We start from the raw sequence: 13,986 nt of genomic DNA, 5'->3' as shown, positions 1-13,986 counted from the left end.
AAGGTTTTTTTTTTTTTTTTAAGAAAATTATGTAATATACACAATAAACTTATGAATATATAAATTATATATAAATTAAAATATATAAATATGTACATATGAACGAATATATGAACAATACTTATTATGTAATTGCACTTGTTTAAAAAAAAATAAACATGACACAATAAAAATAAAAAATAAAAAATAAAAAGGAAAATAAAAAAAGAGAAAAAAAAAAAAAAAAAAAAAAAAAATCAAAGCTTATTTCAAAAAATAAAAAAAAAAATAATTAACAATAAAAAAAAAAAAAAAAAATTAAAATGAAAAAAAAAAAAAAAAAAAAAAAAAGGGAAAATAAAAAGTGGAAGGAGAAAAAAAAAAAAAAAAAAAAAAAACATGAAAGCCACATATAAAATAAAAAAAAAAAAAAAATTTACAAAAAAAAAAAAAAAAAATAAAAATTGTATTGCTTTTAAAAAATTAAAAAGTTGTGAAAAAAAAAACGTAGGAAAAAAGGATAAAAAAATTTTTAACTTTTATATTTTTAAGCAAACACATGCTAGTCATTTTAATTTAAGGAGAGGAAAAAAAAAAAAAAAATTAAAAAAAAGGAAAAAAAAAAAAAAAAAAAAAAAAAAAAAAAAAAACAGAAAAAACAAGAAAAAACAAGAAAAAACAAAAAAAAAATAAAATAAAATAAAATAAAATAAAATAAAATAAACAGAAAAAGCAGAAAAAACAAATGGCATTTCTAACGGAAAAAATTAAGGGAAGTATCAAAATTGAAGAAACCAATTTGTGTGAATATAAAAGTTGTTTAGAAAAGAATCTGCTTGAAGCAAAAGAAACGATATACAACACGGTTAAGGAAAACTCCAAAAACGACAATTCTGCAAGCTCAACAACTTTTAATGAAAATAAAGCCTATACCCCTATAGGGAATACCAAAGAAAACATGATAAACGCAGAAGAAATATGTAGCGAGAATCAAAACACGGAAGAAAAAAATGAAGCTAGTGATTATCATGATACAGTAACCCATGAAAATGGAAAACATTACCAATCCCAATTAAGTACTGATGATAATGTTTCTAATGGAGCTGTATCGTATGAGGATATTGGTGCCAAAGAGAGGGAACAGGACGAAAATGATTCACCAAATTTATCAAGGGAAAATTCGTGTGAAGAAGCAGACACTGCTATAAAAGGGGGTAGTGATGAAAATGAAGCAACTGAAACGGAAGCAGTTGAGATGAAAGTGATTCAGAATGAAGCAACTGAAACGGAAGCTGTTCAGATGAAAGCGAGTGATACTAAAACGGATGAACCACAAGCGAATGAACGCCAAACCGAGGACCACCAAAGGGACGATGACCAAACGGATGATGTAAAAAAGGAGGTAAGCATCGAACTCCTAAAAACGTGTGATGCTCTAAAAAATTTGGGTAATAAATATTTTAATGAAAATAATTACCTGCTATCTCTAAAATATTACACGAAAGCCATTGATCTAATAAAAAAAATGTATGAGATTGATGATCCTATATACACGAAAATCCTGAACAGTATAAATATAGAAGACTTACCAGGTGACATTCCATTAGAGGAGGAAGACGTAGAATTATTACGTGCTTTTTTTCAGAACAGCGCCATCTCAAAAAAAAAAAATTTTATTAGTATAAAAGAAACAGATATACACATATATTACACAAACAGATCATTTTGTCATATGAAGTTAGAAAATTATGGCTCATCAATCGAAGACATAAATGAAGCTATAAAAATTAATCCATATTATGCGAAAGCTTACTACAGAAAAGGGTGCTCTTATTTATTATTGTCTGATTTGAAAAGTGCATCCGATTGCTTTCAAAAGGTATTAAAATTAACCAAGGATAAAAATTCCGAAATAAAATTAAAGCAATGTAAAAAATTATTATTTGAACAACAGTTTCAAAAAGCTATTGAGTTAGAACAAAAAATGCCATATTACGAAACACTAGTTTTAGATTCTCTTAAAATTGAAAACGCAGGAGCACCAATTTATGATAGGAATAATTTAAGCATAGAGTTTTTAAAAAAGGTTGTGGATTACATAAGTGTACCCAATCAAAAATTAAATAAAAAATGTGTTTGTGCTATCGTTTTAGATATTATTAAATTACTTAAAGAACTACCTACATTAGTTCGCTTAAATTTACAACCAGAAGAAACTTTAACCATATGTGGTGATATACACGGCCAATTTTACGATCTATTAAATATAATGAAAATTAATGGATACCCATCAGAAAATAATTCATATTTGTTTAATGGAGATTTTGTAGATAGGGGAAGCTTTTCCGTTGAAGTTATTATCTTTTTATTTTTAGCAAAACTAACTTTTCCACATAATGTACATTTAACACGTGGAAATCATGAAACTGATAATATGAACAAATTATACGGGTTCTTGGGGGAATTACAAGAAAAATATGACGAAAAAATGCATGTCTTATTTTCGGATTCCTTTAAATTTCTACCCTTAGCATATGTACTGAATGACTCCATTTTTATATGCCATGGGGGGATACCAAGTAAAACTGAAACAACTTTGGAAGATATTGAAAAAATTGATAGAAACACAGAACCCTTGGATGAGGGTATTATGACAGATTTGTTATGGTCTGATCCAAATGAAGAAAATGGATTTAAGCCCTCCAAAAGGGGAATTGGATTTTCATTTGGTAAGGATATTACAGAAAGTTTCTTAAAAAGAAATAACTTAAGTCTTATAATTAGATCACATGAAGTTAGGGATGAAGGATATTCGATTGAACAAAACGGAATGCTTTACACTGTTTTTAGTGCTCCTAACTATTGCGATATTATGAAAAATAAGGGAGCCTTTTTAAAATTTAAGGGACAATCGATTAAACCGAAATGCGTCACATTTACTGAAGTGTATCACCCCAATGTACCGTCGCTTAAATATGCGCACAATTTGTATCAAAATATATAAAAATGGGAAAAGCAGGGAAAATGCTGAAAAGAACGGAACAATAGAAAAAAGCTCAAAAGAGAGCAAACAAAAAAAAATAAAAAAAAATAAATAAAATAAAAATAAATAAAATAAAAATAAATGAAATAAAAATAAATAAAATAAAATTACAATACGTTTTTTAAACAAACTACCATGTTTCGTGTGTACCTATATTAACGATGCATGCAAATTAAAATTATTTTTAACAAAATTTTTATGTACGATTTTTATAAACCGTTTTGATATATCTGTGTCGTAAGACTGTTCATGTGATTGAAAAAGGTTTAAAGGGGGAAAAACAAAAAATGGTAGCACAAACATGTTAAAATCAAACATGTTGAAATGTTACCACACTTTTATAACTTGTTGGTATAATTATCTTTTCCCCTATTTTGTCATTAAGGGCATGCCCACTTTGACATCTTTGATGTGGGAAAATGCGTAAGCCCCGATTTATGCATGTGTAGACATGTACACAAATATATATGTAAGCAATTGTGCATGGTTATTTTCTTTTCTCCCTATGTGTGCATATATCCGAATAACCATTTTGCGTGTGCATACGTTTTTTTTAAAAAAAACCTTAACAAGCAAGCTAATAAAAATAATAAATAAAAAGAAAAAGTAAATAAATAAATAAACAAATAAGTAAACAAATAAGTAAACAAATAAGTAAATAATAATAATATTATATCACAATCAGCTGCTACTGCAAAAAAAGAAAACTCATTTTAGGAATAATTTCTTTCAACATATTTCTGTTATCTTATTAGAGTTGCTGTGTTTAAATTTTGTTAACAGCTAAAGTAAATTATTTTTAAGACAACATGACTGTTCAGAAAAAAAAAAAAAAAAAAAAAAAAACGTGTAAAACGTTCCACATGGTAGTAATGGGAGTGCAAAAATGTGAACATTTCAGTAGAATAATATATTTTTTTTTTTTTTTTTTACGTATGCATAGGACATGTGAAATAATATAAAGAATACATAAAAATGTTGGATAATTTGCGTTTCTAAAATATGTTATTTGTTAATCCTACTAATTAATATATATATATATATATATATATATATATATATGTGTATCCTTTTTACTACCTCTTTTGGCTGCAGTTCCTCCCCTTTCCACTTTGAGAATCAAATACGACAGGGAGAATCTCACAGTTTTTAGAATTTGTTGTCCTTAAATATAAATACTTCATTATGTTCATATTAAGGTCCACTATCTCTTTATTAATTTTGTCCACGTTCTTTTGAAGACTTGAAAATGAATTGGCCTTAGGGTTCAATCCTTCGACAGTACGATCATTTACATTATTGTTAATAGAATTATTAGAGGAATATGAAATGTTAGAAGCAACTGTCTTGGGCAACCCTGTTAATTTAGCATCATTAGAAAATTGCTCGATACCTTTTTCAGTAGTATCTGTTTCGCTCACTACCACATGATGTAAATCTACATTCTCTTTGAGATTAATTTTTAGAAAAAACAATTTTTCTTCAGAGAGTTCAAATTTGAAGGTATTGCTATTTGACATGTTCTCACCACCATTACACTTGTTCCTCCCAGTACACTCATATATCATGCAGTTACCAATCATAACCATAATTTTCAATCCATTGTAGGGGAATTCTATAAAATTCCCATTTTTGCTGCTTAAAAATATAAAAATAGAATATTTGTATATGTTTTTTTCCACAAAATTTAAGGTTTCCATCTCTTGGTTGTTTTTTATGTATATACAGAAATGCACCGATTGTATATCATCAGTTGAAATTTTAAATAATGTAGTCAGCCTATTAATTATATGTCTGAGTATAGATTTGGATATGCGTTCTTCCAAAAAATTAACTTCGTCTACATCTATCAGGATCGAAAACAAGTTCAAGTGGATTTGTGACATTTCTGCTTGGTTTTTCTGAAAAAGAGGAAACGATTTAAATGATGATGGTCGTTGTGAATATATTTTGGAAGCAGCCATTCTTGCGTATAATTGGTACACTCGAAGAATTAGAAAAACGATGGGAATGTATGCATGTGTGTACTTCTGCATTACGGGAGATGGATAGGTGCAGTGATTGGTACAAAGCAAAGAGGCATATAAATGTGCCTTACGCGAATGCAGAACCAGACTTATACATTTGTGGAATAATTGTGTAGGACATTTATCCGAATTTAGTCAGATAAAATAAGTACACAGAGAGATGAAAACTTGAAGGTGTAGAGAGAATATAGAAGAATGTTTTTGCAAATATCATTTATCCCATTACCTTAACATACAAAAGGCAATGATTTAAAGCCAAGTAGCTCTCCACCTCAGATAAAAATCCTTGACATAAGAAAAAAGAGGGAAAATTGCTTATTTCCATTAAGCTAATTTTCCTCAGTTCTTTTACATTCGTTTTTTTATTAACAAGAGAAATGTAAAAATGTTTTACATTTTGTTTTATGGTAGGGGTCAAATCTGTGTGAAAGTTAATGTTTCCAAATTTCTGATGTAGACACGAATCATCTCTGCAGTTGAAATGAGAAAAATTCGATTGAGAAAAAAAATTTTGGTTGAAAAATAAATTATTGAAACCATTAAAATTGATCATATTCTGAGCGTAATAATTATCAGTTGTGCTCGTATTTTTATACATCCCGTTAAGGTTACTATATTCAAAGGAACTATTATTTAGTCCTAAATATTGTGGAAAAGTAGTCGTATTCCCCTTGCTTGTAATTCCTATATTAATGATGTTATCATACACACATGCAGATTCTAAAAACATTTTTGCACGTTCTACATTGAAAGAATTTAAGGCAGCATTTACTTTATCCATATTCACAGTTTTGTTATTTATTTTCAGTTCACTATAAAAATAATCATTATTTAAAACGAACTCTTTATAGAAATAATTGATCTTTTCATTTATTCTCTTTTTTGTAGCAAATATCACATCGAATAGTATGTATGTCCAATATCCTTTTATATTTTTGTTCCAAAAGGAGTTTATAAAATTTGCTATGAATCCTCTCGTTTTATCTCGGCATTTGTATGTGCCTATTCCTCCATGTTTGATGTTTTGAGAATTGTCTTTTAGAAAATGTATGCCTGAAATTTTCCCTCCAGAGATATTTTTTCCTTTTTGAAAAATGAATTCTTTATTTATTTTGCTATGGGGATATATTCTGTGCTTCATCCTAGTTATTTCTATAGTTACATATCCCATTTTTATTTCTTCCTTTTTTTTCCTGTCATTTTTTCCTTTGTTAGATCTGTCATTACTGTAGTAATATACGGTAATATATTTTTTGTCTTTCCGTCTGTCCATTTTTCTTCTTTGATTCATGTGTTTATAAACTGTTCAATATTCTCAACAAATGAAATAAACTAAAAGCAAATACTGCTGTACTTTCCTAAATTATGAATATATTTATTTGTTCATTTGTATATATATATATTTTTTCTCTCTCTTTTTCAAGGTATATATTTGGAGATGGTTTTTGATATTTTCTCTTCATTCATTGGATGGATTTGAAACCACGGAAAAAAAAAAAAAAAAAAAAAAGGATTATCCCTGTTTTTCATCTTACTGTTTATGCAAATTATAAGAATTTATTGGCTATTTCGTATCAGTAGGAGTTGTTTATTTGCCTTGAAAAAAAAAAAGGAATAATATTTTATCTGTGCACACTTACCTCACACATTTATAGTGTGTAGAAGTAATGTATATTTTTGTGTGTTCAGGCAAAATAAATCGGGAGAGCATATTACAAAGTAATAATTTATGTAGTGGGGAGTATTGCACATGCTATAAAATGGTTTTAAAATATCCCTAAATTTTCCTTGACATTTGTTATTATTTTATTTTTTTTTTTTTATCTGAATGCATATGTACTTTAATCAGCATAAATATTTCTATAAAAGATCAACATAAAGTTATAATGGAAAGTTCCTCCCTACCTATTGCTTTACTGAACTTTTGTCATTTTTCAAAGGGTGATTTATCCAGAAGCAAAAAGTTAATAATAGATAAATATGTGTATAGACATACAATATATATACATACACGCAGATTAATATTTTTTTTGGATTTGAATGTGCATGTAAAATATTCATCTGTTTTTATATTTTAAAAAATGAACTCCTCTCCTGTAGAATATGTAATTCTATAGGGAAAATGTCATTTTCCATGTGTGTGGGTGTGTGGTATTGCAATTTTTTCCATTTTTCATGTGCATATTTAACTTTTTTTTTTTTTAAAGAAGCTCCCATTGGTGAGCTTATAAATCATGCTTTCTACATTAATAATATACTTTCTTTTCACTTACGAAATTGTTACTCTCCTATATGTGTGCATACTATGCCATTTGGGGGAATCGTATTTATTAGTTTGAAATCAAAATTAATTATCGGAAAGAATTTGTCATGTGGTATAGGAGAGGTATGGTTAAAAACCTGTCTGGACAATCACACATATATCTTTATTTTTGTTAATGTATTTAATAGGTTGTTATATTATAATAATGTTGTGTCCAAATAATCTCTTTTTTTTTTTTTTTTTTTTTTTTCTCTCACCTTTTTACATTGTTCATCTGCTGCTTTAATTGCAAATAGATACATTTGCACATTGTCTGAAAAAAAAAAAAAAAAAAAATTGGGCATTTCTCACAATGATATGTTAAATGGAAAAAATGAAGTAAAATAAAACAGCTGGATAACTATAACAAGAATTCTAGATTTATATGCATACCATCCTTCATTTCGAATTGAAACAATGGGGGGGGGGGAATTCTCCAGAAAAGTGATATTGTTAAAATATACAGTATTTTATATAATTTTAATTAAATATTTACAAAAGGAGTTTTTTTAAAAAAAAGCTATTTGTGTGCATGTCTATATAACATATCATATGCGTGCTACACATATGATAGCATTTCTTTTTCTGTTGATGAAAAACTGCGCAAAATTTAGCAGTTTTAATGTATGTAGTGATGAAATGTGGGGGTATTAATTTTGGATTCCATTTGATGTGTCCCGCTGGGGCAGGAAAAATAAAGAAAAATGAAAAAGAAAAAATAAATATATATATATATATATATAAAGCAAACTGATTAACTGGGAAGTTCTAAAAGTAGACCTAAATAAAAAACTGTGGTAACACAATATGGCAAGCGCAAAAAGGTACAGGAACAAAAAGCATATTGTTTTTGCGTATCTCTAACGTGGGGAGAAGTAAGTAAGAGATACATGACATATACATGCATCGGGAAAGTATATTATACGAAAAAAAGAAAGAAAAAAAAAAAAAAAAAAAATTCAAAATGGTGCAAAATTGTTCAAAATAGTGCAAAATTGTTCAAAATAGTCACAATTGTTCAAAATGGTGCAAAAACAAGGAGTTGACATGAACTAATGAACACCATGAAAGTGCATAAACAAAATAAGCACATGTTTGGCACAGAAGGGGGGGGAGATCACAGTAAAACTGAGAACTCCATTGCCAAAAGTGAAGAAGCAGATTTAATCATTTTTTCCTTCTTCTCGTTCCTGTTCCTCCATATTACTTTCTTCATAGGAAAAATTATCGTCAGCGTCAAAATATTCACCTAGTGGGCTCCTGTCACTGTGTGGATTTTTCTCATCATTTGTGTCCTTATCATTTGTTGTGTCGTATCCAGCACCACCATCAGGAGACATATCAGTCATGGGCATAACAGTACTAGAAGCAACAGTGTCATAGATTTGCCTTAACTTAACTTCCTTTTCAATCCATTTGATGTTAATTTGCTCGAGTGGGGAACAAATAACAGCGTCATTAGTGTATTCACCAGTTCCAAGGAAAATTCTTGATTTAAGGTTTTCAATTTTAACACATTCACTGTCATCATCTTGTTTCCTCATTTCGTCTTTATTTCCAAAAAACCAATGATCTTTTTTTGGATGCAATGGAGGTTTGTTATTATAAATTTTGCATAATTCATCAGCATCAAAATAGGAAGAATTTCCACTTTGTAGAGTACCTCTACAATGATATAACCACAAGGTATGTACTTTCTGTATATGATTATAATTCGATTTCTTTGATTTGATTAAATTATCTGTACAATTTTTGGCAGCAATAATGTGTGTAACACCAGGGAGATCATAATTCGAATAAATTTTTGCTCCTAATTCTAATGCTATTTCTTTTTGTCTATCTTCACAATCTGATGATAATACATTTTGCGAATTTTTGGAATTTTTTCTAAAACCTGTAAAGTACACACCAACATTACTTAATGTATTTAGCATAATATTATCAATTAATTTTCCTACATCTACTTCTAACGGTCTTTCAAAAAACTGTTTATGTAATTTTAAAAAAACTTTTGTCATAAAATGTAGGTGCATATCCATATCTACAAATCTTTTTTTGCAAGTCGTTGGTTCTTTAAAATGAGAAATAATATCATATTTACTTAATTCAAAAAAATTATAATGTTCAGCTTTTAAAATATGAGAATGAGGAATATCTATCCATACATCTTTTCTATCATCAAAAGCAATTACATATTTAGCATCTACATTTGGATAAATTTTGGAAAAATTTTTATTTTCTTCTCTATCTGCAGAACTACATCTAGCAACAATTCTATCTGCAAAAAGGGTTCTATCAGGATCAAGAATAGCAATAACTACATCTGCATATTCTCTTGTTGCATTTGTATATATCGATAATTCATAGTATAATGATAAAATCTGTAAAAATTGACGTACATATGGTCTAAATTTTAAATAATAAAAAAAGTTATAATATGGTAAAAAAAATTTATATAATTCGGGTTCTCCATTTTCATCTAAAAAATTTTCTAACGGTAATTCCATGTTAAATTTAGCAAATGAAGTAGCTTGTAATAATGTATTATCTAAATCAAGTAACAAAATTAATTTTCCATCTTTCAGTGATGAGTGATAACTATTTCCCCCTTCTTTTCGAAATTTTGTTTTTAATACATGCGGAGAGAGAATTTTAATTTCATGTAATTCGTATATATTGTTATACTTTTCTGGTGGATATGGCATATAGGAATTTATGAACATATCTTCATTTCCTATTTGAGAAAATTCATCCATTTTGTCATCCTCCTCAGATTCATTATTCATATCAACTCTATTTTGTTTTACAGAAGATGTAACTTTTTCTTCTCCTCTATTATCCGATTTTGCACTAATATTAGTATCATCACGATAAGTAAGGTAATTTTCACTTGGTTCAATTTCATTTTGAAATTCTTTATCACCTAATCGTTCTTTATTCTTCATCTCTTCCTTTATATGTATATTCACATTAGATTCATTAAAACAATTCTTCCCATTCATCCGTAGATAATCTGTATACTGGGTATCCATCTGTGCATCTGGAGTTTTTCGATTGATATCATATGGATGACAATAACTCATCATATTGCTGTTCATAGTAAAATGGGATGGAACCATATCACCTTTGTAATGATAATTTATAATATCTTCCTTATATGTATTATCTTTATTTTTTATTATGTCTTGATGGAACACGTTTGAAATTCCATTCACTTCTTGATAATATTTTAAATCATTTCTAATGGTCATCTGTTTCGAGTAAGTAACTGTTGAATTACCTCCACTGTTCGAAAATGAATCTGTCATGTTGGTATTACCATAGGTATTAGAATTGGCATCCATTCCTTTGCTCTGATTATATAAATTGTATAAGGAGGTTTTCATTAAATCCGAATTACTATTTCTATAAAGGCCCATGTTTGATTCGCATCCAAGGGGTGAGGCAGCTGAACCAGATGTTGCAGCAGATGTAGCTGTTACAGTGTTGATCCCATGCATAGATGCTGCTGTTTTCATTTCTATCCTACTATTACTCCACTTGTGGACGCTGTTCCTATCTGTACCCAAGTAATCGTCATTATGGACTTGTACCTCCTCCTGCGAATCAGCTTCATCACTAATTTCTGAAACATCACTCAAATATTCAATATAACTGGGACATTTGTGTTTCATTTTATGCATCTTCATTTCTCTAAGATTCGGTTCTACAGTGAAACTCTCCTTTGTTGCATTGTTATTAGCATTCAATTCGTTCTGAATATTATTTCTTAAATTTTTCAATAGTTCCAAGTTAAGATTTTGTGTGCAAGCATTAAATTTGTTAATGTTTCCTATGCTTGTATGATTGGATTGCGAAAATTCGTTTTCCCCCTTTCTATACGTGTCCAATGATTCATCATATATTTTCTGGTTTGGATTCATCAACCAGTTTTCATGCGTGTTGTCTATATTGTTCCTACTGACAACATTGTTAGATCCGATAGAAACGTTTGTGCTGTTTCCACTCACCACAGATGTGATGCCCACTGTGCTTGCATCCTTGCACATATTTTCTATCTTGTCTTTGTTGATACTATTTCCATTGTTCGTTTTTTTGCTTTTAATTCTATCAAAATTTACATAAGAATTAAGGTATTTATTTAACGAAAAGGTCATATTATTAAACGATTTTTTTTTCATGTTTGTGTATAAATTATTTGCATTACTGTTTCTGCCACTTGGTTTAATTACTCCCCCAGCTACCACGTCTGATGTATCGCTGGCTATGTCCTTGCTTGTTGCATTCATTGCATTATTCGTTGTTACAGCATTCGTTGTTACAGCATTCGTTGTTACAACATTCACTGTTGCATCATTCATTGTTGCTGAAACTTCATCCTTATCGTTCTCATCTACGTCCAAATGGTTACTGCTCGTCTTTATCATATTCCTACCCAAAAACATGTGTACTTTTTCACTCTCCTTATTGGCATAAGAAGACGAATCGTTGTTTGTTTTTACATTTCTATTGACTATTTTTAAGGAATTGTTACTGTACCTTTTTAACGAGTCGTTAAAAAATTTATAATAATTTCTTTTCTGCTTGTGTTTATAAAATGTGCTTGTGTCAAATTTCACATTTTTTCTTTTTTTTCCATTATTGTTATAGTTTACATTTACAATAATTTTATCATTTCGATTCATGTGTATGTTGTTATTTGAATGTGGCATTTCTTTTACCATAATTTGGCTATTCATGATTTTCACGTCTGATTCTTTTTCTCCCTCGAGCGGCACACTAGTGCTTACTCTGAACGAGTCATCATTATTGTTATCATTATTGTTATCATTATTGTTGTCATTATTGTTATCATTATTGTTATCATTATTGTTGTCATTATTGCTATCATTATTGTTATCATTATTGTTATCATTATTGTTATCATTATTGTTGTCATTATTGCTATCATTATTGTTGTCATTATTGCTATCATCATTATTATTACCAACTTCATGCTCTAGTTGTTCCATACCCGAATCACCATTTCCACTTATATGCTTTTTTCCCTTGACCTTATTTTCTTTATCAGTGCTTAAATTCCCATAAAGTTTTCTATTTTTTCTTCTTTTTCTATTTTCGCACAGATTTTTAAAATGAACTTTATTTTTCCCTTGATTATTTCTTGTGTGATAATCCTCATAAAATCCTTCTTCATTTGGTGTATTAAACATATCCCTTGTCTCATTATTTTCATTTTCATTTTCATCATTTCGATGGTAATATTCATTCAGTTGATTAACCTGACCGTATGGGTTCTTGCGGTTGTATAGTGAGAATGGTCTTTGTTGCTCATCCTCATTGCTGATTTCATTTTCATAAGAGATAGTGTTATCATCAACGGATGTACCACCTCCATCAATGCCATTATTCTTATTCTCTTGTCTAATGTTTTGTTTTGCCATACTATTCTTCATCTCACTTTTGTTAAAATAGTTGAATCGATTCCTAGATGCCTTTGCATTTTTGTTAGTTTCATATTGGTTACTCTGGTAGTTACTTTGGCTGTTAATTTGGCTGCTACTTTGGCTGCTACCATTATTGTTTAAATTTGCATCACTTGTATTCACATTTTTACTATATGGAAGGGCAAAATTCTTGCCATTCATATTATTCATCTCAGGCTTATCAAGAAAACCTTCCTTATATGGATAAAAGTTCCTTGTGCTTTCAACAGCGGAGATGTTTTTATTTTCACTGGTAGGGTCGTAAATGTTGGTTCCCTTGTCAGCACTGTAATTCCTGCTGCAAGAATTGTTTATATTATTGTAAACCTGATTCTTTACAGAATCTATCATGATATTACTATCGGTGCATGTGACACCGGAACTGCTAGTAACAACATTAGCTGCACTAGTGTTTGGTTGATAACTTGCACTATTAAATGATTCGTAATTGTGTATATTATTTACACCACAATCATAATCGTTATTTCCTTCATTCATTTGGTTTTCATTATTCATTTGGTCATTTCTCGTACTACTGTTTTCATTTTCCCTCAAATTGTCCCCGACCCCACTATTACTACTACCTCCTTCATTGTAATATATTTTATTTTTGTGTTCCCCCAATGTAGATGCAATTGAATCAACCTCTGCATCGATAGAACCTTCCCTTGCTTCCATTTCCAGCATGACAAAAATATGAAATGATTGAAGATAACAGGAGTGTTAACACATGTATATTCACGCAAACAACCGTGTATAAATCCATGTATGAACCACACGTCTATGCATGCGTTATCTTACCGCTTCTGGGGAAAACTATTAAAAAAACAAAGACGTATACAAAGAAGCAAAAAAAAAAAAAAAAAAAAAAAAAAGAAATTATATTGGTCTAACCCCTCTAATGTTTAATATCCTTTAAAATTATGTACCTTGATACTTTTAATGAAAATAAAAAGAAGAAAAAAAAAAAAAAAAAAAAAAAGGTATTTCGCTGCACAACTGTGGTGCGATACTAAAACCTGAAATTATATTAAAGACAGCATAATTGTGGTATTTATTTCGTTTAAATTATATTATTATTCTTTCTCCTTCTTTATCCCTCTTATTCTTATTCTTATTCTTTTCTTTTTTTTTTTTTTTTCTCTCTCT

At 29.1% G+C, this 13,986-nt stretch overlaps 3 protein-coding genes across 3 annotated transcripts; 1 reads left to right on the top strand and 2 right to left on the bottom strand.

The window, feature by feature from the left end:
• Positions 1-937: 937 nt before the first annotated feature.
• On the top strand, positions 938-2,983 carry PGO_111500 (serine/threonine protein phosphatase 5; the record flags this gene model as incomplete). Its single annotated transcript, XM_028688489.1, has 1 exon — positions 938-2,983. The coding sequence occupies one exon, from the start codon at positions 938-940 to the stop codon at positions 2,981-2,983; it is 2,046 nt and encodes a 681-aa protein (XP_028544290.1).
• Positions 2,984-4,098: 1,115 nt separating this feature from the next.
• Positions 4,099-6,340, bottom strand: PGO_111490 (hypothetical protein, conserved; the record flags this gene model as incomplete). The annotated part of the gene is made up of 2 exons (XM_028688488.1): positions 4,099-4,923; positions 5,276-6,340. The coding sequence occupies 2 exons, from the start codon at positions 6,338-6,340 to the stop codon at positions 4,099-4,101; spliced, it is 1,890 nt and encodes a 629-aa protein (XP_028544289.1).
• A 2,174-nt stretch (positions 6,341-8,514) lies between these two features.
• Positions 8,515-13,515, bottom strand: PGO_111480 (NLI interacting factor-like phosphatase; the record flags this gene model as incomplete). The annotated part of the gene is made up of 1 exon (XM_028688487.1): positions 8,515-13,515. One exon carries the CDS (start codon positions 13,513-13,515, stop codon positions 8,515-8,517), a length of 5,001 nt encoding a protein of 1,666 aa, XP_028544288.1.
• Between the last annotated feature and the right edge of the window lie 471 nt (positions 13,516-13,986).

The sequence above is a fragment of the Plasmodium gonderi genome, assembly GCF_002157705.1.
Source record: "Plasmodium gonderi DNA, contig: Chr11, whole genome shotgun sequence".
Classification (NCBI taxonomy): Eukaryota; Apicomplexa; class Aconoidasida; order Haemosporida; family Plasmodiidae; genus Plasmodium; species Plasmodium gonderi.
Note: the sequence above shows the minus strand (reverse complement) of the source record. Positions and strands in the feature narration are given on the sequence as shown.